Source organism: Sinohyriopsis cumingii, chromosome 3, assembly GCF_028554795.1.
Source record: "Sinohyriopsis cumingii isolate HCF-2022 chromosome 3, ASM2855479v2, whole genome shotgun sequence".
In the NCBI taxonomy this organism is placed as follows: domain Eukaryota; kingdom Metazoa; phylum Mollusca; class Bivalvia; order Unionida; family Unionidae; genus Sinohyriopsis; species Sinohyriopsis cumingii.
In genome coordinates this window covers 138819547-138846420 of record NC_142963.1, presented here as the reverse complement: position 1 = coordinate 138846420, position 26874 = coordinate 138819547, and the positions used below count along the sequence as shown (strand labels likewise).

Sequence of the window (26874 nt, the reverse complement as noted above, 5' to 3'; positions counted from 1 at the left end):
ACGGAGTGAAGTGTTAGTGTGTTTCCATGATGTCCTGGTTCACTAGTAGTGAATTCCGACCAAAACCGAATGAATGTCCCTGTCGTAAAATAGTACATATTAAAATCTAGTGGTATACGTTGGTAGCGTGACTGCAAGGACGGTACTTACGGTATTAAACCGGTAAATTACACAAGGGCATAAATAAAAAGGGACTTGACAGACACCGTTTATGTCGCCATGTGGGCGAATATGGTGCAGTTATATCGGCGAAATGTGCCTGGAAAGCATACATTGACTGGCCTAAGGTGGCGGAGTTAAAATAGTTCCCATTGTTAGGGAGTACTCGTATATGTTCTAAGGCGTGAACGGTTGGTGGTACGGAAACATAATGTAGCCAAAACACGCAGATGTACGGTTGATAGATAGTTGGCAGTTTGGTTTATCTGTGGTCTTGCATTAATTAGAGGAAAATTTAGGTATAGAATGGACACGTCGGGCTTTCTGATTTACAACTGAGGTTGTATTCAAGTCTTTGGAAAGTCGGGTAAACTTATGACTTCTAGCGAGAATCGCGCCAGGGTTTGACAACCGCTCGGTCAAGTAAATGCCCGTGTGCGTGTAACAATATATTATCGCCATAATCATCGTCGTCGCTAACATAATCGTGAACATCTTCAGGATAATAATAATAATAATAACAATAATAAGTAGTAGTTGTAATTATCGCACCATCATGATCATCACCATCAACAACAACATTATGACCATCATCATTATCACGGTAATCTTCATCATTACCACCACCACCATCAGTAGCATTGCCTTCATAATATTTCCTGCAATAACCATCACCATCATTACTGACATGATCAGAAACATTATCATCGTTGCTATCATCGTAACATTCTTTATTTTTGGTAGAATAAAGATTACGCCTGGCTTAAGATGAATCTTACCATCTGAACTGTGGAGCAATTGCAGCTTGTAACTTCCACTGTTTGGAATGCTGTAACAGGTGGCATATGAAGCATTGTTGTATTTTATCCGAATTGGATAAGTCTTTGGTCCTGTAACATACAGAGTCTAACTTTATAATTTTCATATATATATGTCGAGAATGACGTAAAATATACCTACAATTTAACGCCATAACGTAAATGGAGGATACATAGAGTATGCGAAATGAGTAATGATTGAATATTGAATTTATGAAACCAGCTGAATAATACTCAGCTGATGCAGGCTCTGGCTCGCAAAAGCTGGATATATTCATATTTCATAAATTAGAATCATTTCCCATTCTGTTTATCACATGGTTTTAATTTTGATGGAAACAGGAGTGAATGAAGAAAATATTTAACCTTTCAATTGTTGCACGTAAGAATAATCACTGGAATGTTTGCGCTGTTCTATATCTAGTAAAATTTACCCTATTTTCGTTTACCAATTAAAACTTATTTTTAAAAAATTACCTTCCCAATAAATAGAATATTTCACTCAACATATTTTCCGCACAGAATGTATATGCAATTTCAGTATGATGTCATATAGTTTTGTTTCGGTTAGACAAATGTTTAACAGCGAGAGTGTGTCACTATCAGTTTCACTTCTAAGCATTCACATTGTTGGATATGTCAAGGGATGATTATGGATGCAAGCATTCCAGATTTACAATAATGTATTTGTGACCGAATATTTCCATTATTCGAGTTGGATCTGTAAACTATCGTAGACAAATTCGGAATTGCATCACATGATAAGAGTTATTTTACGGCGTAAACACGCTGTGGTTGGATAACCTTCTTTTAGTTTGGAGACCGGTTTATGTCCACATTCATCCGTGAACAAAGGTAAGTTTATATAATCCTATAAATTAACATTGAAACCACTCTTGTATATATGGTGGATTCCATGTTACAGGTATACCGCCACCCCTTCCTCACGCACTCTATCAATTGACCAATTCCTTAAGTTTACCTTGTTCTTGTTCTTGTTTGGGGTTTATCAACGCATGCAGGGCCGGCGCTACCATATAGGCAAACTAGGCAGCCGCCTAGGGCGCTGATTTCAGGGGGCGCATTTCTCCAAATCAACAACAGTTTTGAAAAATAAATAAATAAATTTCAGTTTTATTGAGGGTCGTTTTTATCCTGGTTTATTTCATACAGGGGCAACTGATCGGGTAGATTCAGTCTTATATGTTTGTTGGGTATGATAAGACAAATGTATATTATGTTTATAAATTTTGAAATTGATATTTTCCGGGGGGGGGGGGGGGGCGCCAGAATCTAACCTTGCCTAGGGCGCCAGATAGCATGAGTTCAGGGCCGGCGCCAGACTATCTATAGATGGCGTATCCAGACCAATATATGGTTAAATGGGCCATATTTAGACAGAAGTGGCCTTTTTTCCACAATTCCCTTTAGGAAATCGATTCGAAAAAATGGCTGCCAAAATATTAGTAGTTCCAGTTGGCGGGGTAATAAAAAACAGTGTTCCCACGATCGCCGACAATCAGTAAAGAGAATACGGCGCAAGAATTGTATCGGCTTATCTGGACCAATCAGAATCACATAAAGTGAAATTAAGCATAATATCATATCAAATATATCACACTGCAGATACTACATGCAAAGTGAGCATACTATGTGATAAAGGGGCAATTCATATTGAGTATCTCTCCCCTTTGTAGACAGTGTATTTTGGTTATAAATCAAAATGGCTCCTTTCCCAACGTGGACGGTTTTGTACTTCGGTCTCTTTCACTGAATAATCACATATGGAGTGGAAGTGTATATTAAAATGCGTTGCTATAGTAAGATCATTGCTTTGAGTTCTTAGACAGGAATCGTGTTCTTTGATATAAAGAATCTCCCGTTTGGTCTGCACACCTCTTCAGTCACAAAATAGAGTAGACAAGTCCTCTGACTAACAGTGCATATGTCCTTGGATTTCATATTCCTTCATGCCTGTCCTCGAAAAAAACGAGTTTGATTTTATCACATACTGAATAAGGTTTGGTTTGATTTTATGAGTTTATTCCCATTACTCCAGCACATGATAGGATATAGATGTTACCACAACATTTGGTGGAGAAAGAAAACGGAAAGAACCATCGACCCACGGGGAAGCTACTGGCAGTCTTTTTTCACATATCCATGCTGAACAAGAGCCACCCCGCCCCACATACGAGTCCGACGTGTATTATGGGAATAACGAGAAGACAGAAAAAATCCAACTCCATATATATATATATATATATATATATATATATATATATATATATATATATATATATATATATATAGACTATCATCTCAGTACTATTTACTTACTCTGCAAGACGTTTGGAGAAAAGACAAATACATATTTTATAACCCCGCGGAACATAATATCTTCTACCTATGATTTCTTCCTTTCATCGGCATCTTTCTTTTATTCAAGACATTAAAATAGAAGACCTTTTTAACAATGATACATGTGATACTGCAATAAGGATGTAGGTGCCCTATCAGATTCGTGTATGTACCCCAGTCTAACTTACACTACGAATCAAGATTTAAAATTATGCAAGTGATACATTGACCACAACATAACTGACTCATGCCTGGCCCATAGTCTAACCTAAACACTTCGAATCAAGACGCGATTAGGTAGTATTCGCGTATATTTTTGGGTGACTGGACTTGTCACCTCTCCTTCAACTGTCTTGTAACGCGATAGTTGATTGACGCGTATCGTGCAGGACTGTGACATTAGTTTAAGTAGCGCATTCTTATCAACACTTCAGGCATCTAATTGAAACCGGGAGAAAATTCTGCCTTCCTAATGGACACACGGTACTACTGATATGGAAAAAAGGGAACCAGCCTGGAAATGGGTGTACATAAAATAGAGCATATAATGGGTTGGCTGACCAAGATTGGTTAATAATGTTCGGTATGTAATTACTGCAAATTACAGTGAAAGCCGTTACGGATATCCACATGGCAATATTTTTATTAGGCTAATTATCCACTGATGTAATTCGGTACGTAATTACTGTAAATTACAACGATTGCCTTAACGGATATCCACATGCCTATATTACTACTGAGGCCATTCATCCATTGATGTAATCAAGGGACCAATTCAATTTTTGCTTGGGTTTTTTTCGTGTTGTTGTTTTTTATGTTATGGGTGGGGGGGGTGTCTCAACATAATAGCTGTCTGCACAATGTGATACCTCTTTATCAAAATTTATCTTACTCTGGAATAGTTGTTGTTGTTGTTTTTGTAGGGTTTAACGCCATTTTTGAGCACAAGATAGGATATAAATGGCGGCCAGTATTACTGGTGGAGCGCGAACCCTGGAAGAACCAAGGACCCACAAGAAGCTACTGGCAAGGCTTTCTCGCGTACTAACGTTAGCCGAGCCTGAGACTCGAACCCACGCAGACAACGGTGAGATGGCAGTGATCCGGAACGGTGGGCGCTTTAGACCACTCAGCCACTCGGGGCTCCCACCCTGGAGTGGTCAAACTGATTTTATATCATCATCTATTGTACAAAGCTAGTAATTTTCAAGCTTGTACAGCGTAAACTCGTGCTTTCCCTGCTGTACTGATGTTCTCACGCACATACTTATTGCCAGTAACGTCATTCAAAGGACTGGATACCCTGTATTACCAATAATGCAGTGTGCTAGTTTATAGTAACGTCTAGCACTGGATCATCATGCTGCAGACATATAGCATGATGTCACACTAAGTCACATTATCCTGAGATCAGGCCGACCAGTCCTAACACTAATATCTTTATGCTGAGCGCCTAGCGAGGAAGCTGTCGGAGTAAATGCTGACTACCACGCCATCTACGAAAAACTCAAAGACAGAGGTAAATGACATTTTCATAAAAGTTCCCTCTATTGACTTTCTCATTTAAAAGTATTAACAATATTACAGGCTTTTCTTGAACATTTAAAGAATTAGAGGACAACTTAGACCAAAAATAGATCTGCAATAAATAGCTATTCCTCACGAGTATAAATAAATAAATAAATATATATATATATATATATATATATATATATATATATATATATATATATATATATATATATATAATTGTATATTTATTTTTCCTGAATCATCGTTATTATAAAAGCACATGCTACAATTTAAACGATATTTCATAAATGCTAAGAGTGCTACGAATCCCCGTGTCACATGCTGTCAATACTGACTTACGAATCCTCGTGTCATATGCTGTCAATACTGACTTACGAATCCTCGTGTCATATGCTGTCAATACTGACTTACGAATCCTCGTGTCATATGCTGTCAATACTGACTTACGAATCCTCGTGTCATATGCTGTCAATACTGACTTACGAACCCCCGTTCCATATGCGGTCAATACTAACTTAGGAGTCCCTGTGCCATATGCTGTCAATACTGACTTACGAATCCCCATGCCATATGCTGTCAATACTGACTTACGAATCCCCGTTCCATATGCAGTCAATACTAATCCCCGTATTATATACTGTCAAAACTGACTTACGAATTTCCCGTTCCATGTGCTGTTAATACTAACTTATGAATCCCGTGCAATATGCTGTCAATAATGCCTTATGAATCCCCGTGCCTTATATTGCCAACACTGACTTACAAGATGCCATATGTTGTTAATACTGACTTATGAATCCTCGTTTATATGCTGTCATACTGACTTACAAACCCCGTGTCATATGCTGTCAATACTGATTTACGAATCCCCGTGTCATATGCTGTCAATAATGACTTATGAATCCCCTTGTCATATGCTGTCAATACTGACGTACGAATCCCCGTGCCATACGCTGTCAATACTGACTTACCAAAATTCCTCACAGATGTCGTGCCAAGTCTAGTCTGCACAGTGGTCAGTGGACTTGCTACAAATATACATACTGAAGTTATGAGACACACGGATTTCCTCTTATCCTTAATCTTGACATTAAACAAGTAAACATATTAAGTTTAAACAAAGAAGGCATATGACGACTTTTTCTACCTGTTTATATATACATGTGTGTTTTAGTGAGTGTGTGTGACGAAGAAGAAAAATAAATTAAAATCTCAATTATTGTTTTGATGTTTGGACTATATGAGAGCGTAAAACACCAAAATAAAGAACAAAACACAAAAATTAATTCTCGTCACATTTCCACATTAATTGTTGGTTCGTGACAAATTTTCTTTTGAAATCCTGTGGTAAGCAACCTTTCAAGAACCGGGCAATTCTAAGGTTAAGCGCCAGTTATAACTGAAATTTCCTAGTTCACGACTAAATATCTTATAAATTTACTATATACATTGGATTTTTTTGTTTTTTATTTAAATAATAATACCTATGATAATTCCACCTTTAATATTTGATAATATTAAGCATGATTAAACCACCTTAATAGCTGGTATCTAGCTTAAGTGTGCGACTTCGGAGAGGAATTTATAAAGTATCAAAGAATTAGTTTTAGAAAATTGGGATGCGCGATTTCAAAAGAGTTTCAACGTAAAAAAAGTAAAACGAAAATTAAAAATTGGGATGTCGCGAGTTTTGAAATCACGACTTCTTGTTTGGCAGCTGGGAGTGATAAAACTAAAATTAAAAAAAGTAAAAACAATATATAAAAAAATTGGGATCAGCGATTTTAAAAGAAAGAAAGTTTTAAGCTCAAAATACAAACAAGGTATTTTAAAAATACAAACAACTGACATGCCGCCGCAAGTTTCGATCTTTATCATGTGGTAATATTAAATGCTACAATTCGACCTTTAATATATGGTAATTATTAAGTGTTGTAATTCGACCTTTAATATGTGGTAATATTAAGTGTTGTAATTCGACCTTTAATATATGGTAATATTAAGTGTTGTAATTCGACTTTTAATACATGGTAACATTAAGTATTGTAATTCGACCTTGAATATATGGTAATATTAAGTGTTGTAATTCTACATTTAATACGTGGTAATATTAAGTGTTGTAATTCGATCTTTAACATGTGGTAATATTAAGTGTTGTAATTCAACCCTTAATATATGGTAATATTAAGTGCTGTAATTCGATCTTTAATATGTGGTAATATTAAGTGTTGTAATTCGACCTTTAATATATGGTAATATTAAGTGTTGTAATTCGATCTTTAACATGTGATAATATTAAATGTTGTAATTCGACCTTTAATATATGGTAATATTAAGTATTGTAATTCGACCTTTAATATATGGAAATATTAAGTGTTGTAATTCGACATTTAATAGGTGGTAACATAAAGTGTTGTAATTCCACCTTTAATAGATGATAATATTAAGTGTTGTAATTCGACCTTTAATATATGGTAATATTAAGTGTTGTAATTCGACCTTTAATATATGGTAATATTAACTGTTGTAATTCGACCTTTAATATATGGAAATATTAAGTGTTGTAATTCGACATTTAATAGGTGGTAATATAAAGTGTTGTAATTACACCTTTGATAGATGATAATAAGTGTTGTCATTCGACCTTTAATATGTGGTAATAGTAAGTGTTGTCATTCGACCTTTAATATGTGGTAATATTAAGTGTTGTAATTCGACCTTTAATATATGGTAATAATAAGTATTGTAATTCGACTTTTAATATATGGTAATTATATGTGTTGTAGTTCGACTTTTATAATATGGTAATATTAAGTGTTGTAATTCGACCTTTAATATGTGGTAATATTAAGTGTTGTAATTCCACCTTTAATATGTGGTAATATTAGGTGTTGGAATTCGACTTTTAATATATGGTAATATTAAGTGTTGTAATTCGATCTTTAACATGTGATAATATTAAGTGTTGTAATTCGACCTTTAATATATGGTAATATTAAGTATTGTAATTCGACCTTTAATATATGGAAATATTAAGTGTTGTAATTCGACATTTAATAGGTGGTAATATAAAGTTTTGTAATTCCACCTTTTATAGATGATAATATTAAGTGTTGTCATTCGACTTTAATATATGGTAATATTAAGTGTTGTAATTCGACCTTTAATATATGGTAATAATAAGTATTGTAATTCGACCTTTAATATGTGGTAATATTAAGTGTTGTAATTCGACCTTTAATATGTGGTAATATTAGGTGTTGGAATTCGACTTTTAACATATCGTGATATTAAGTGTTGTAATTCGACCTTTAATATGTGATAATATTAAGTGTTGTAATTCGACCTTTAATATATGGTAATATTAAGTATTGTAATTTGACCTTTAATATATGGAAATATTAAGTGTTGTAATTCGACATTTAATAGGTGGTAATATAAAGTGTTGTAATTCCACCTTTAATATGTGGTAATATTAGGTGTTGGAATTCGACTTTTAATATATGGTAATATTAAGTGTTGTAATTCGATCTTTAACATGTGATAATATTAAGTGTTGTAATTTGACCTTTAATATGTGGTAATATTAAGTGTTGTAATTCCACCTTTAATATGTGGTAATATTAGGTGTTGGAATTCGACTTTTAATATATGGTAATATTAAGTGTTGTAATTCGATCTTTAACATGTGATAATATTAAGTGTTGTAATTCGACCTTTAATATATGGTAATATTAAGTATTGTAATTCGACCTTTAATATATGGAAATATTAAGTGTTGTAATTCGACATTTAATAGGTGGTAATATAAAGTTTTGTAATTCCACCTTTTATAGATGATAATATTAAGTGTTGTCATTCGACATTAATATATGGTAATATTAAGTGTTGTAATTCGACCTTTAATATATGGTAATAATAAGTATTGTAATTCGACCTTTAATATGTGGTAATATTAAGTGTTGTAATTCGACCTTTAATATGTGGTAATATTAGGTGTTGGAATTCGACTTTTAACATATCGTGATATTAAGTGTTGTAATTCGACCTTTAATATGTGATAATATTAAGTGTTGTAATTCGACCTTTAATATATGGTAATATTAAGTATTGTAATTTGACCTTTAATATATGGAAATATTAAGTGTTGTAATTCGACATTTAATAGGTGGTAATATAAAGTGTTGTAATTCCACCTTTAATATGTGGTAATATTAAGTGTTGTAATTCGACCTTTAATATGTGCTAATATTAGGTGTTGGAATTCGATCTTTAATATATGGTAATATTAAGTGTTGTAATTCGATCTTTAATATATGGTAATATTAAGTATTGTAATTCGACATTTAATAGGTGGTAATATAAAGTGTTGTAATTCGACATTTAATAGGTGGTAATATAAAGTGTTGTAATTCCACCTTTAATAGATGACAATATTAAGTGTTGTCATTCGACCTTTAATATATGGTAATATTAAGTGTTGTAATTCGACCTTTAATATGTGGTAATATTAAGTGTTGTAATTCGACCTTTAATATGTGGTAATATTAGGTGTTGGAATTCGACCTTGAATATATGGTAATATTAAGTGCTGTAATTCGACCTTTTATATGTGGTAATATTAAGTGTTGTAATTCGACCTTTAATATATGGTAATATTAAGTATTGTAATTCGACCTTTAATATATGGAAATATTAAGTGTTGTAATTCGACATTTAATAGGTGGTAATATAAAGTGTTGTAATTCCACCTTTAATAGATGACAATATTAAGTGTTGTAATTCGACCTTTAATATATGGTAATAATAAGTATTGTAATTCGACCTTTAATATGTGGTAATATTAACTGTTGTAATTCTACCTTTAATATGTGGTAATATTAAGTTTTGTAATTCGACCATTAATATGTGGTAATATTAAGTGTTGTAATTCGACCTTGAATATATGGCAATATTAAGTGCTGTAATTCGACCTTTAATATGTGGTAATATTAAGTGTTGTAATTCGACCTTTAATATGTGGTAATAGTAAGTGTTGTAATTCGACCTTTAATATGTGGTAATGGTAAGTGTTGTAATTCGACCTTTAATATGTGGTAATATTAACTGTTGTAATTCGACCTTTAATATGTGGTAATATTAGGTGTTGGAATTCGACTTTTAATATATGGTAATATTAAGTGTTGTAATTCGACCTTTAATATGTGGTAATATTAAGTGTTGTAATTCGACCTTTAATATGTGGTACTATTAAGTGCTGTAATTCGACAATTAATATGTGGTAATATTAAGTGTTGTAATTCGACTTTTAATATATGGTAATATTAAGTGTTGGAATTCGACCATTAATATGTGGTAATATTAGGTGTTGTAATTTGATCTTTAATATGTGGTAATATTAAGTGTTGTAATTCGACCTTTAATATGTGGTAATATTAGGTGTTGTAATTCGATCTTTAATATGTGGTAATATTAAGTGTTGTAATTCGATCTTTAATATGTGGTAATATTAAGTGTTGTAATTCGACCTTTAATATCTGGTAATATTAAGTGTTGTAATTCGACCTTTAATATGTGGTAATATTAGGTGTTGTAATTCGATCTTTAATATGTGGTAATAGTAAGTGCTGTAATTCGACCTTTAATATGTGGTAATATTAAGTGTTGTAATTCGATCTTTAATATGTCGTAATATTAAGTGTTGTAATTCGACCTTTAATATGTGGTAATATTAAGTGTTGTAATTCGACCTTTAATATGTGGTAATATTAGGTGTTGGAATTCGACTTTTAATATGTGGTAATATTAAGTGTTGTAATTCGGCCTTTAATATGAGGTAATAATAAGTGCTGTAATTCGACCTTTAATATGTGGCAATATTAAGAGTTGTAATTCGATCTTTAATATGTGGTAATATTAAGTGCTGTCATTCGACCTTTAATATTTGGTAATATTAAGTGTTGTAATTCGACCTTTCATATGTGGTAATATTAAGTGTTGTAATTTGACCTTAAACATGTGGTAATATTAAGTGCTGTAATTCAACCTTTAATATGTGGCAATATTAAGTGCTGTAATTCGACCTTTAATATGTGGCAATATTAAGTGTTGTAATTCGATCTTTAATATGTGGTAATATTAAGTGCTGTAATCCGATCTTTAATATTTGGTAATATTAAGTGTTGTAATTCGACCTTTAATATGTGGTAATATTAAGTGTTGTAATTCGATCTTTAATATGTGGTAATATTAAGTGCTGTAATTCGATCTTTAATATTTGGTAAAATTAAGTGTTGCAATTTGACCTTTAATATATGCTAATATTAAGTGTTGGAATTCGACTTTTAATATACGGTAATATTAAGTGTTGTAATTCGACCTTTAATATGTGGTAATATTAGGTGTTGGAATTCGACTTTTAATATATGGTAATATTAAGTGTTGTAATTCGACCTTTAATATGTGGTACTAATAAGTGCTGTAATTCGCCCTTTAATATGTGGCAATATTAAGTGCTGTAATTCGACCTTTAATATGTGGTAATATTAAGTGCTGTAATTCGATCTTTAATATTTGGTAATATTAAGTGTTGTAATTCGACCTTTAATATGTGGTAATATTAAGTGTTGTAATTCGACCTTTAATATGTGGTAATATTAGGTGTGGGAATTCGACTTTTAATATATGGTAATATTAAGTGTTGTAATTCGACCTTTAATATGTGGTAATAATAAGTGCTGTAATTCGACCTTTAATATGTGGCAATATTAAGTGCTGTAATTCGACCTTTAATATGTGGCAATATTAAGTGTTGTAATTCGATCTTTAATATGTGGTAATATTAAGGGCTGTAATTCGATCTTTACTATTTGGTAATATTAAGTGTTGTAATTCGACCTTTAATATGTGGTAATATTAAGTGCTCTAATTTAACCTTTAACATGTGGTAATATTAAGTGCTATAATTCAACCTTTAATATGTGGCAATATTAAGTGCTGTAATTCGACATTTAATATGTGGCAATATTAAGTGTTGTAATTCGATCTTTAATATGTGGTAATATTAAGTGCTGTAATTCGATATTTAATATGTGGAAATATTAAGTGTTGTAATTCGACCTTTAATATGTGGTAATATTAGGTGTTGGAATTCGACTTTTAATATATGGTAATATTAAGTGTTGTAATTCGACCTTTAATATGTGGTAATATTAAGTGTTGTAATTCGACCTTTAATATGTGGTAATAGTAAGTGTTGTAATTTGACCTTTAATATGTGGTAATATTAAGTGTTGTAATTCGACCTTTAATATGTGGTAATATTAGGTTTTGGAATTCGACTTTTAATATATGGTAATATTAAGTGTTGTAATTCGACCTTTAATATGTGGTAATATTAAGTGTTGTAATTCGACCTTTAATATGTGGTAATATTAAGTGCTGTATTTCGACCATTAATATGTGGTAATATTAAGTGTTGTAATTCGACTTTTAATATATGGTAATATTAAGTGTTGGAATTCGACCATTAATATGTGGTAATATTAGGTGTTGTAATTTGACCTTTAATATATGGTAATATTAAGTGTTGTAATTCGAACTTTAATATGTGGTAATATTAGGTGCAGTAATTCGATCTTTAATATGTGGTAATATTAAGTGTTGTAATTCGATCTTTAATATGTGGTAATATTAAGTGTTGTAATTCGACCTTTAATATGTGGTAATATTAAGTGTTGTAATTCGACCTTTAATATGTGGTAATATTAGGTGTTGCAATTCGATCTTTAATATGTGGTAATAGTAAGTGCTGTAATTCGACCTTTAATATGTGGTAATATTAAGTGTTGTAATTCGACCTTTAATATGTGATAATATTAAGTGTTGTAATTCGACCTTTAATATGTGGTAATATCAAGTGTTGTAATTCGACCTTTAATATGTGGTAATATTAGGTGTTGGAATTCGACTTTTAATATATGGTAATATTAAGTGTTGTAATTCGACCTTTAATATGTGGTACTAATAAGTGCTGTAATTCGCCCTTTAATATGTGGCAATATTAAGTGCTGTAATTCGACCTTTAATATGTGGTAATATTAAGTGCTGTAATTCGATCTTTAATATTTGGTAATATTAAGTGTTGTAATTCGACCTTTAATATGTGGTAATATTAAGTTTTGTAATTTGACCTTTAAGATGTGGTAATATTAAGTGCTGTAATTCAACCTTTAAGATGTGGTAATAATAAGTGCTGTAATTCGCCCTTTAATATGTGGTAATATTAAGTGCTGCAATTCGATCTTTAATATTTGGTAATATTAAGTGTTGTAATTCGACCTTTAATATGTGGTAATATTAAGTTTTGTAATTTGACCTTTAACATGTGGTAATATTAAGTGCTGTAATTCGACCTTTAATATATGGTAATATTAAGTGCTGTAATTCGATCTTTAATATGTGGTAATATTAAGTGCTGCAATTCGATCTTTAATCTTTGGTAATATTAAGGGTTGTAATTCGACCTTTAATATGTGGTAATATTAAGTGTTGTAATTCGATCTTTAATATATGGTAATATTAAGTGTTGTAATTCGACCTTTAATATGTGGTAATATTAGGTGTTGTAATTCGATCTTTAATATGTGGTAATAGTAAGTGCTGTAATTCGACCTTTAATATGTGGTAATATTAAGTGTTGTAATTCGATCTTTAATATGTGTTAATATTAAGTGTTGTAATTCGACCTTTAATATGTGGTAATATTAAGTGTTGTAATTCGACCTTTAATATGTGGTAATATTAGGTGTTGGAATTCGACTTTTAATATGTGGTAATATTAAGTGTTGTAATTCGACCTTTAATATGAGGTAATAATAAGTGCTGTAATTCGATCTTTAATATGTGGTAATATTAAGTGCTGTCATTCGATCTTTAATATTTGGTAATATTAAGTGTTGTAATTCGACCTTTAATATGTGGTAATATTAAGTGCTGAAATTTGACCTTTAACATGTGGTAATATTAAGTGCTGTAATTCAACCTTTAATATGTGGCAATATTAAGTGCTGTAATTGGACCTTTAATATGTGGTAATATTAAGTGTTGTAATTCGATCTTTAATATGTGGCAATATTAAGTGTTGTAATTCGATCTTTAATATGTGGTAATAGTAAGTGCTGTAATTCGACCTTTAATATGTGGTAATATTAAGTGTTGTAAGTCGATCTTTAATATGTGGCAATATTAAGTGTTGTAATTCGATCTTTAATATGTGGTAATATTAAGTGCTGTAATTCGATCTTTAATATTTGGTAATATTAAGTGTTGTAATTCGACCTTTAATATGTGGTAATATTAAGTGTTGTAATTCGATCTTTAATATGTGGTAATATTAAGTGCTGTAATTCGATCTTTAATATTTGGTAACATTAAGTGTTGCAATTTGACCTTTAATATATGGTAATATTAAGTGTTGGAATTCGACTTAAAATATACGGTAATATTAAGTGTTGTAATTCGACCTTTAATATGTGGTAATATTAGGTGTTGGAATTCGACTTTTAATATATGGTAATATTAGGTGTTGTAATTTGACATTTATTATGTGGTAATAATAAGTGTTGTAATTCGACCTTTAATATGTGGTAATATTAGGTGTTGGAATTCGACTCTTAATATATGGTAATATTAAGTGTTGTAATTCGACCTTTAATATGTGGTAACATTAAGTGCTCTAATTCGACCTTTAATATGTGGTAATATTAAGTGTTGTAATTCGACCTTTAATATGTGGTAATATTAGGTGTGGGAATTCGATCTTTAATATGTGGTAATATTAAGAGCTGTAATTGGATCTTTACTATTTGGTAATATTAAGTGTTGTAATTCTACCTTTAATATGTGGTAATATTAAGTGCTCTAATTTGACCTTTAACATGTGGTAATATTAAGTGCTATAATTCAACCTTTAATATGTGGCAATATTAAGTGCTGTAATTCGACCTTTAATATGTGGCAATATTAAGTGTTGTAATTCGATATTTAATATGTGGTAATAGTAAGTGTTGTAATTCGACCTTTGATATGTGGTAATATTAAGTGTTGTAATTCGACCTTTAATATCTGGTAATATTAGGTGTTGTAATTCGACTTTTAATATATGGTAATATTAAGTGTTGGAATTCGACCATTAATATGTGGTAATATTAAGTGTTGCAATTTGACCTTTAATATATGGTAATATTAAGTGTTGTAATTCGACCTTTAATATGTGGTAATATTAGGTGCAGTAATTCGATCTTTAATATGTGGTAATATTAAGTGTTGTAATTCGATGTTTAATATGTGGTAATATTAAGTGTTGTAATTCGACCTTTAATATGTGGTAAAATTAAGTGTTGTAATTCGACCTTTAATATGTGATAATATTAGGTGTTGTAATTCGATCTTTAATATGTGGTAATAGTAAGTGCTGTAATTCGACCTTTAATATGTGGTAATATGAAGTGTTGTAATTCAATCTTTAATATGTGGTAATATTAAGTGTTGTAATTCGACCTTTAATATGTGGTAATATCAAGTGTTGTAATTCGACCTTTAATATGTGGTAATAATAAGTGCTGTAATTCGCCCTTTAATATGTGGCAATATTAAGTGCTGTAATTCGATCTTTAATATGTGGTAATATTAAGTGCTGTAATTCGATCTTTAATATTTGGTAATACTAAGTGTTGTAATTCGACCTTTAATATGTGGTAATATTAAGTTTTGTAATTTGACCTTTAACATGTGGTAATATTAAGTGCTGTAATTCAACCTTTAATATGTGGTAATAATAAGTGCTGTAATTCGCCCTTTAATATGTGGTAATATTAAGTGCTGCAATTCGATCTTTAATATTTGGTAATATTAAGTGTTATAATTCGACATTTAATATGTGGTAATATTAAGTTTTGTAATTTGACCTTTAACATGTGGTAACATTAAGTGCTGTAATTCGACCTTTAATATATGGTAATATTAAGTGCTGTAATTCGATCTTTAATATGTGGTAATATTAAGTGCTGCAATTCGATCTTTAATATTTGGTAATATTAAGTGTTGTAATTCGACCTTTAATATGTGGTAATATTAAGTGTTGTAATTCGATCTTTAATATATGGTAATATTAAGTGCTGTAATTCGATCTTTAATATGTGGTAATATTAAGTGTTGTAATTCGACCTTTAATATGTGGTAATATTAGGTGTTGTAATTCGACTTTTAATATGTGGTAATATTAAGTGCTGTAATTCGATCTTTAATATGTGGTAATATTAAGTGCTGCAATTCGATCTTTAATATTTGGTAATATTAAGTGTTGTAATTCGACCTTTAATATGTGGTAATATTAAGTGTTGGAATTCGATCTTTAATATATGGTAATATTAAGTGCTGTAATTCGATCTTTAATATTTGGTAAAATTAAGTGTTCCAATTTGACCTTTAATATATGGTAATATTAAGTGTTGGCATTCGACCTTTAATAGATGGTAATATTAGGTGTTGGAATTCGACTTTTAAGATATGGTAATATAAGGTGATGTAATTTGACCTTTAATATGTGGTAATATTAAGTGTTGTAATTCGACCTTTAATATGTGGTAATATTAAGTGTTGTAATTCGACCTTTAATATGTGGTAATATTAAGTGTTGTAATTCGACCTTTAACATGTGGTAATATTAGGTGCTGTAATTCGATCTTTAATATGTGGTAATATTAAGTGCTGTAATTCGATCTTTAATATTTGGTAATATTAAGTGTTGTAATTCGACCTTTAATATGTGGTAATATTAAGTTTTGTAATTTGACCTTTAACATGTGGTAATATTAAGTGCTGTAATTCAACCTTTAATATGTGGTAATAATAAGTGCTGTAATTCACCCTTTAATATGTGGTAATATTAAGTGCTGCAATTCGATCTTTAATATTTGGTAATATTAAGTGTTGTAATTCGACATTTAATATGTGGTAATATTAAGTTTTGTAATTTGACCTTTAACATGTGGTAATATTAAGTGCTGTAATTCGACCTTTAATATATGGTAATATTAAGTGCTGTAATTCGATCTTTAATATGTGGTAATATTAAGTGCTGCAATTCGATCTTTAATATGTGGTAATAATAAGTGTTGTAATTCGACCTTTAATATGTGGTAATATTAAGTGTTGTAATTCGACCTTTAATATGTGGTAATATTAAGTGTTGTAATTCGACCTTTAATATGTGGTAATAATAAGTGCTGTAATTCGCCCTTTAATATGTGGCAATATTAAGTGCTGTAATTCGATCTTTAATATGTGGTAATATTAAGTGCTGTAATTCGATGTTTAATATTTGGTAATATTAAGTGTTGTAATTCGACCTTTAATATGTGGTAATATTAAGTTTTGTAATTTGACCTTTAACATGTGGTAATATTAAGTGCTGTAATTCAACCTTTAATATGTGGTAATAATAAGTGCTGTAATTCGCCCTTTAATATGTGGTAATATTAAGTGCTGCAATTCGATCTTTAATATTTGGTAATATTAAGTGCTGTAGTTCGACATTTAATATGTGGTAATATTAAGTTTTGTAATTTGACCTTTAACATGTGGTAATATTAAGTGCTGTAATTCGACCTTTAATATATGGTAATATTAAGTGCTGTAATTCGATCTTTAATATGTGGTAATATTAAGTGCTGCAATTCGATCTTTAATATTTGGTAATATTAAGTGTTGTAATTCGACCTTTAATATGTGGTAATATTAAGTGTTGTAATTCGATCTTTGATATATGGTAATATTAAGTGCTGTAATTCGATCTTTAATATGTGGTAATATTAAGTGTTGTAATTCGACCTTTAATATGTGGTAATATTAGGTGTTGTAATTCGACTTTAATTATGTGGTAATATTAAGTGCTGTAATTCGATCTTTAATATGTGGTAATATTAAGTGCTGCAATTCGATCTTTAATATTTGGTAATATTAAGTGTTGTAATTCGATCTTTAATATGTGGTAATATTAAGTGTTGTAATTCGATCTTTAATATGTGGTAATATTAAGTGTTGTAATTCGATCTTTAATATATGGTAATATTAAGTGCTGTAATTCGATCTTTAATATTTGGTAAAATTAAGTGTTCCAATTTGACCTTTAATATATGGTAATATTAAGTGTTGGCATTCGACCTTTAATATATGGTAATATTAGGTGTTGGAATTCGACTTTTAAGATATGGTAATATAAGGTGTTGTAATTTGACCTTTAATATGTGGTAATATTAAGTGTTGTAATTCGACCTTTAATATGTGGTAATATTAAGTGTTGTAATTCGACCTTTAATATGTGGTAATATTAAGTGTTGTAATTCGACCTTTAACATGTGGTAATATTAGGTGCTGTAATTCGATCTTTAATATGTGGTAATATTAAGTGCTGTAATTCGATCTTTAATATTTGGTAATATTAAGTGTTGTAATTCGACCTTTAATATGTGGTAATATTAAGTTTTGTAATTTGACCTTTAACATGTGGTAATATTAAGTGCTATAATTCAACCTTTAATATGTGGTAATAATAAGTGCTGTAATTCGCCCTTTAATATGTGGTAATATTAAGTGCTGCAATTCGATCTTTAATATTTGGTAATATTAAGTGTTGTAATTCGACATGTAATATGTGGTAATATTAAGTTTTGTAATTTGACCTTTAACATGTGGTAATATTAAGTACTGTAATTCGACCTTTAATATATGGTAATATTAAGTGCTGTAATTCGATCTTTAATATGTGGTAATATTAAGTGCTGCAATTCGATCTTTAATATGTGGTAATAATAAGTGTTGTAATTCGACCTTTAATATGTGGTAATATTAAGTGTTGTAATTCGACCTTTAATATGTGGTAATATTAAGTGTTGTAATTCGACTTTTAATATGTGGTAATAGTAGGTGTTGTAATTCGACTTTTAATATATGGTAATATTAAGTGTTGGAATTCGACCTTTAATATGTGGTAATATTAGGTGTTGGAATTCGACTTTTAATATATGGTAATATTAAGTGTTGTAATTCGACCTTTAATATGTGGTAATATTAAGTGTTGGAATTCGACTTTTAATATATGGTAATATTAAGTGTTGTAATTCGACCTTTAATATGTGGTAATATTAGGTGTTGGAATTCGACTTTTAATATATGGTAATATTAGGTGTTGTAATTTGACCTTTAATATGTGGTAATAATAAGTGTTGTAATTCGACCTTTAATATGTGGTAATATTAGGTGTTGGAATTCGACTTTTAATATATGGTAATATTAAGTGTTGTAATTCGACCTTTAATATGTGGTAATATTAAGTGTTGTAATTCGACCTTTAATATGTGGTAATATTAAGTGTTGTAATTCGACCTTTAATATGTGGTAATATTAGGTGTTGGAATTCGACTTTTAACATATGGTAATATTAAGTGTTGTAATTCGATCTTTAATTTGTGGTAATATTAAGTGCTGTAATTCGATCTTTAATATTTGGTAATAATAAGTGTTGTAATTCGACCTTTAATATGTGGTAATATTAGGTGTTGGAATTCGACTTTTAATATATGGTAATATTAAGTGTTGTAATTCGACCTTTAATATGTGGTAATATTAAGTGTTGTAATTCGACCTTTAATATGTGGTAATATTAAGTGTTGTAATTCGACCTTTGATATGTGGTAATATTAAGTGCTGTAATTTGACCTTTAACATGTGGTAATATTAAGTGCTGTAATTCGACCTTTAATATGTGGCAATATTAAGTGCTGTAATTTTACCTTTAATATGTGGCAATATTAAGTGTTGTAATTCGATCTTTAATATGTGGCAATATTAAGTGCTGTAATTTGACCTTTAATATGTAGCAATATTAAGTGTTGTAATTCGATCTTTAATATGTGGTAATATTAAGTGCTGTAATTCGATCTTTAATATTTGGTAATATTAAGTGTTGTAATTCGACCTTTAATATGTGGTAATATTAAGTGTTGTAATTCGATCTTTAATATGTGGTAATATTAAGTGTTGTAATTCGATCTTTAATATATGGTAATATTAAGTGTTGTAATTCGACCTTTAATATGTGGTAATAATAAGTGCTATAATTCGACCTTTAATTTGTGGTAATATTAAGTGCTGTAATTCGATCTTTAATATTTGGTAATATTAAGTGCTGTAATTCGACCTTTAATATGTGGCAATATTAAGTGCTGTAATTTGACCTTTAATATGTGGCAATATTAAGTGTTGTAATTCGATCTTTAATATGTGGTAATAATACGTGTTGTAATTCGATTTTTAATATATGGTAATATTAAGTGTTGGAATTCGACATTTAATATGTGGTAATATTAGGTGTTGTAATTCGATTTTTAATATATGGTAATATTAAGTATTGTAATTCGACCTTTAATATGTGGTAATAATAAGTGTTGTAGTTCGATTTTTAATATATTGTAATATTAAGTATTGTAATTCGACCTTTAATATGTGGTAATAATAAGTGTTGTAATTCGATTTTTAATATATGGTAATATTAAGTATTGGAATTCGACATTTAATATGTGGTAATATTAAGTGTTGTAATTCGATTTTTAATATATGGTAATATTAAGTATTCTAATTCGACCTTTAATATGTGGTAATAATAAGTGCTGTAATTCGACCTTTAATATGTGGCAATATTAAGTGTTGTAATTCGATCTTTAATATGTGGTAATATTAAGTGCTGTAATTCGATCTTTAATATGTGGTAATATTAAGTGTTGTAATTCGACCTTTAATATGTGGTAATATTAAGTGCTGTAATTCGACCTTTAATATGTGGCAATATTAAGTGCTGTAATTCGACCTTTAATATGTGGCAATATTAAGTGTTGTAATTCGACCTTTAATATGTGGTAATATTAAGTGCTGTAATTCGACCTTTAATACGTGTTATTTAGTGCTGTAATTCGACCTTTAATACGTGTTATTAAGTGTGATCACCCTACAGTATAATCTGGTAATACTGAGTATGGAAATTCAACATTTAACTTTTTTAATGCAGCAATATTAAGTGTGTCAGTTATACCTATGTTGTGAATACCGTTATTACCATTCAAAATGTTCGAATTTCGAGTTTGAGTATAGGGTTTGTGCTCAGACAGTTTCTTCATTTGATACCTGATCTTAAGTACACAAGGCTTACAACCAAAACATGGTTGCGGAGTGGTCCAAAGTTTGACATGGAGCTCAAACTTGTGACTCTACTGTACTAGTGCATTAAAATGCATCTGGCAAAAAAGCAGAAATTAATTGGTCAATGCAGCCTAATTACAACCAGGATCCCCAATTACAATTATCTACTGCTTGGTTTATATTCAAAAAGATGAAACAGTAATTAGTCTCCATCTGATTTAGTATAAAAAATACTCTTTCCACAATTAGTCACCAGACATTAGTCTCTCTCTCTCTCTCTCTCTCTACTGCTTGGTTTATGTTCAAAAAGATGAAACAGTAATTAGTCTCCATCTGATTTAGTATAAAAAATACTCTTTCCACAATTAGTCACCAGACATTAGTCTCTCTCTCTCTCTCTCTCTCTCTATATATATATATATATATATATATATATATATATATATATATATATATATATATATATATATATATATATATATATATATATATATATATATATATGTGTGTGTGTGTGTGTGTGTGTGTGTGTGTGTGTGTGCTTTACTGGAATGTGATTCTGTGTGTATACGTTGCATTACAAGTAGATAGAGATACAGCTTTCATCTTATAATATATTCAGCAAAACATGCCATGATGTCTAACCATTTGTTAAAATTCTTATTATATTTATTTTATACAGAAATTATTTATTTTGCTGCTAATACTGACTTACCAAGGTTCCTACCAGATGTCGTTCCAAGTCTAGTCTGCATAGTGGTCAGTGGACTCGCTACAAATAAAGTTATGAGACGCAATGATTTCCTCAAAGCCTTAACCTCAAGAAGAAAGAAGAAAACGCATTTAGTTTTAAAATAAGGAAGACGCATGACGAATATATCTATCTATGTAATTCGGATTTGCAGAACTTAAAATATCCATTTTGAGGAAATTCGGGATGTAAAACTGTAAGTATATTTTTTGCCATTCTTTTTACCAGCTAAATAAGACACGTTTATACTTTGTCTCTTGCATGTTATTTGTAGGGATCCAGATCTGTCTGGCGTCTATCTCTAGCATAAATCCGAAACTTTGTATCAAAAAAGTTAACGCGGAATGTGGCAAAGCAGCTAGTATGTGGCAATCCATGAAACAGCTGCTTTAGTTCATTCATATACAAATTTAATCAACCAATACGTAAAGCGTCTACTACGTGAGTGTACATGATTTGTTTACAAAATAGTGTTTAATACACTAATGGCACATGTGAGTGCAATATGAAGTGCCTGTGAGTGCAATATCGTAAAATAATGCATGATTCTGACAATCTAACTTTTGTCCATCGGTGTAGTTTCTGTTTTAAGATAATGGACTAAAAATAGGTTGTTTATTCGGGTTTGGTTGAATATTATACACCCGTTTACAGTTTGAGGTATTTTTCCATTTATTGATCAAGTCGGGTGGGTTGTGTTTTGACACAAGTCATGTGGGATGAATTGCGACATAGAGGCATAATAGACTCGTGGAGATTTATATAAAGATGAAGAAGTGAACAGTTATTCCCGAGTCAAATTTTATTAATGTTCTTATTTTATTTTCGGTCTGCAGATGTATTTAATGTTGTATTGAGACTGAAATTGAAAGGGATCGTGTTTTTAAAATATTCATTGGAATTACAAAGTGCTCATTGGCTTAGGACTAAAATATGACTTTGGGGGTTATTGTGAATTATTTCAAAAGAATAATGGATGGTAGCGTTGAAAATCATCAAGACTATTAGCACGTCGAAACATTTCAGACTACTGGTCTATCAACACTTTCAAGACCTGGACTTTAATTCGAAAAACCACAGAAACTCACTCGGAACTCTATACTTTGGACTTGTGCTAGAACTTCCAGAATTAATTTTGGATTTGATTTACAATACTGTTCGTTCGTCTTACATGTTCATTTTATAACTTTGAGAATTAAATTATTTGTTAAGTTTTATAAAACTTGCAGGGGTTTTGCTTATTTCTGATACTTTGTATAATGTTATTTAAGGCAAGGCAAGGTAAATAGGTACGGTAAGGTAGAGAGTACTTTAAGAGCACCTGGACTTCACCGTATGCTCTTTGCGCAGTGGCGGAATTGTTCTCCTTCTCGCCCAGTTTTGCGTCACTGCCAATTCCCTATGTTACATCAAAAGCATATATATGTACATGTCAGACGTGCTGCACGTGCAGCTGCGGCTCATTTTAAAGACCTGAAGTACGTTTATTGACAGGTGTAAAGAAACAAAAAGTAATGACAAACTATTCAGATCGTTTCAAACAATTTTGTTAGTTTTCCTTAGAATTCCTAAATACTGTAAATGTTGGTATTCTTATTGATAAATAATAAGAAACGGGAATAACAAGTCATTAAAAAATTACAAAATCCCGACAATCGATACACAAAGAAATTAATAAGGCAAGAAAAATAGGAAAAGCAAAAGACTTTTAAAGATTTTGTTGTCCTTCATTGATTTGTTTTCTCAGGCAGGATAGATTGAAAGTAACTGTTGTCTAAGTTTATAGTCACATAGGTACCTAAATATGTCTCCCAGTACATTAAAAAGTCTGCCTCGGAAACAAAAATGGTTTAACAAATAATCCGTTTGCTACCTACGATGTTTTCTCTCTACGGGTAGCATACCTCAAAAGCATTTGAATCATATTTTGTAACAGATGAGATGAGACAAGCTTATTTCTTGAAATCCTATGTATTCTAAATGTAGTTTTCCTATGTTTTAAAGTCATATGAGATAAATAAATATCCCACTCAAGGGTCATAATGTATTGGCACATAACTTTCTCTTATGGATAGCAATATCAAAACTGTATAGGGATGAGAGAAAAATCTATCTCACAATAGTGCACCTGCTGACATGAGACGAACATTTTGGATCCAATGGATGGCCATTATAAATAAATTACATTTGAAAATGTCATGTATTATGACTGACGTCATACTATTTGATGCAAAATTTAGAAATAACAAAACAAAGTATTTTTCCTGCCAACAAGATATGACCTTCGGGTGGGTTTTCTATATCCCGAACGAGTGTATATCTTATGATTATTTTAGTTTTTACATGGGAGTAACATTTGTTCTGAACTATATGAGAAACTCTAGACGTCAGAATTAATTTTGGTAACAGATTCATCATCAATGCTAGACAGAAAAACATGACTTTGGACAATTTTATCAAGTTACTATCATTGAAAACTCGTACAAAACCTTTGTAAACAAGCATTTAAACTTGATAAAACTGCATCTTGTCACGTCGATTCTTGTGTTCTTTGAAAACATATGTAAATAATAGTTAAAATTAAGTTCTGTTATTTCTTCAAGTTCGTTATTATTTCAGTTTCTTTATTATTTAGTTTCTTAACCACGGTTGTTCATGCAAAGTGTCTTCGATCCTCATTAGCTTTATAAATGCTGTAAAGCTTTAATTCCTAAAAATGTGTAGATTTTCTACACCAAAAACCAACTAGGTGTACATCATTGGTGTGTGTACGTGTAATGTTTTGAAACTCATCTAGGCGTTCATTAGTGGTGTGTGTATTTGTAACGTCATGCAACTCTTCTTGGTGTACATTAGTGGTGTGTGTATGTGTAATGTCATGCAATTATTTTTGGTGTACATCAGTGGTGTGTGTATATATAATGTCATACAACTACTATTGGTGTACATAAGTGGTGTGTGTATGTGTAATGTCTTGAAAAGTCTCTTGGTGTACATCACTGGTGTGGGTATGTGTAATATCATGCAATTCCTCTTGGTGTACATTAGTGGTGGGCGGGGGGGGGCCGAGTGGCCGAGTGGTCTAAAGCGCTCTCCGTTACGGATCACTGCCATCTCAACTCTGTCTGCGTGGGTTTGAGTCCAGGATTCGGCCAATGTGGGTATGTGAGAAAGCTTGCCAGTAGCTTATCGTGGGTCGCTGGTTTTTCCCAGGGTTTTCCCGGGTTCTTCCTCCACCATTAATACTGGCCGCCATGCATGGCCTATCATGTGCTGAAAAATGGCGTTAAACCCTACAACAACGACAACAACAATTAGTGGTGTGTGTATGTGCAATGTCATGCAATTATTTTTGGTGTACATCAGTGGTGTGTGTATATATAATGTCATACAACTACTATTGGTGTACATCAGTGGTGTGTGTATATTTAATGTCTTGAAACGTCTCTTGGTGTACATCACTGGTGTGGGTATGTGTAATGTCATGCAATTATTTTTGGTGTACATCAGTGGTGTGTGTATATATAATGTCATACAACTACTATTGGTGTACATAAGTGGTGTGTGTATGTGTAATGTCTTGAAACTACTCTTGGTGTACATCACTGGTGTGGGTATGTGTAATGTCATGCAACCCATCTAGGTGTACATCAGTGGTGTGTATGTGTAGTATCTGGCAATTGTGTGTACATCAGTGGTGTGTATGTGTAGTATCTGGTAATTATGTGTACATCAGTGATGTAATGTCATGCAACTCCTCTTGATGTACATAAGTGGTATGTGTATGTGTAATGTCTTGAAACTCCTCTATGTGTACATCATTGGTGTGTGTACGTGACACTGTCTTGAAACTCTTCTAAGTGTACATAAGTGGTGTGTGTGTGTGTGTGTGTGTACTGTCTTGAAACTACTCTTGGTGTACATAAGCTGTGTGTGTATGTGTACTGTCTTGAAACTACTCTTGGTGTACATAAGTTGTGTGTGTATGTGTACTGTCTTGAAACTGCTCTTGGTGTACATCAGTGGTGAGTGTATGTGTAATGTCTTGAAACTCCTCTAGGCGTACATTAGTGGTGTGTATATGTGTAATGTCTTGCAACTACTCTTGCATATATTTATGTTGTAGGCTTCAGTCCATTAGGTATCATAAAAAGGATTTTTCAAACTGAAACTCAACCTCGATTAGTGGTGCTTGGTGGTGGGACTCAAATTTAGTGATGCAGCCGTGCCGAATAGTTCATAAGTTTTCATTCTTTGTGAGACACTTTTTCTTTTTCCTCCTTGTTTTTATATAGAATATTTAATTATATTTAAAGAGCAAATATATTACTGACTTCGTGGTCCTAAATGCGTAAATGATCAGCCATTCAACTTTTCCAATTTTGCAATAAGCAAATGCACACACACACACACACACTGACACACACATATATAAAGTAAAAATATGTGACTTACGTTTAAAACTTAATAGTGCAACTGGTGTTGCATCATAAATATCAACAGATGGACGCATCGTCTGTAGGGATGAGACAGCTTGTACATCTGAGGAAATACAAATTATAATGGTAGTTGGTCAACAGTAGCAAACTACATACATACATACATACATACATACATACATTTTTTGTACATATTACGTAAGATATTGAACTTGCTATTGACAAAGTTAGCCAAAACATAATAACCCAAGATGAGTAAAACATTAGGACAACATTTTGGAAATCGCTGTATATGTTGTTCCCTTTGTATCTCTTTTTGGCACCTTCAAATTGGCAACATGCATCAAAATATCTGAGAATCAGACTTTTCAGAATGATATGAGAACACGTGCATTTGTCTGTTTGATAGTTTGCCAAGCGGTATGTATCGAGCCTCTTGTAATGAGTACGATAACGCTGCCTGCGGGTGCTACAGTTTCCTAACATAATCACGCTTCGAAATGAACTCCTGACAGATAATCATAAGCGCCAGGTGCCTTTTGTTTGCAAACACACACCT

The 26874-nt window shown here is 31.3% G+C and overlaps 1 protein-coding gene across 2 annotated transcripts in view; it reads right to left on the bottom strand.

Annotated features, from left to right (window-relative positions):
• The window catches only part of LOC149803949 (inter-alpha-trypsin inhibitor heavy chain H3-like), a 115370-nt gene that overhangs the window by 7762 nt on the left and 80734 nt on the right, over positions 1-26874 (bottom strand). The window contains exons 10-13 of one of the 2 annotated variants that reach the window (XM_089953767.1): positions 26332-26418; positions 21841-21897; positions 5843-5899; positions 939-1049 (exon numbers count right to left, since the gene is read on the bottom strand). In XM_089953767.1, coding sequence (XP_089809893.1) covers positions 939-1049; positions 5843-5899; positions 21841-21897; positions 26332-26418 — 312 coding nt within the window. The remainder of the gene's footprint in view (positions 1-938; positions 1050-5842; positions 5900-21840; positions 21898-26331; positions 26419-26874) is intronic. The other variant, XM_089953768.1, reaches the window with a different exon arrangement.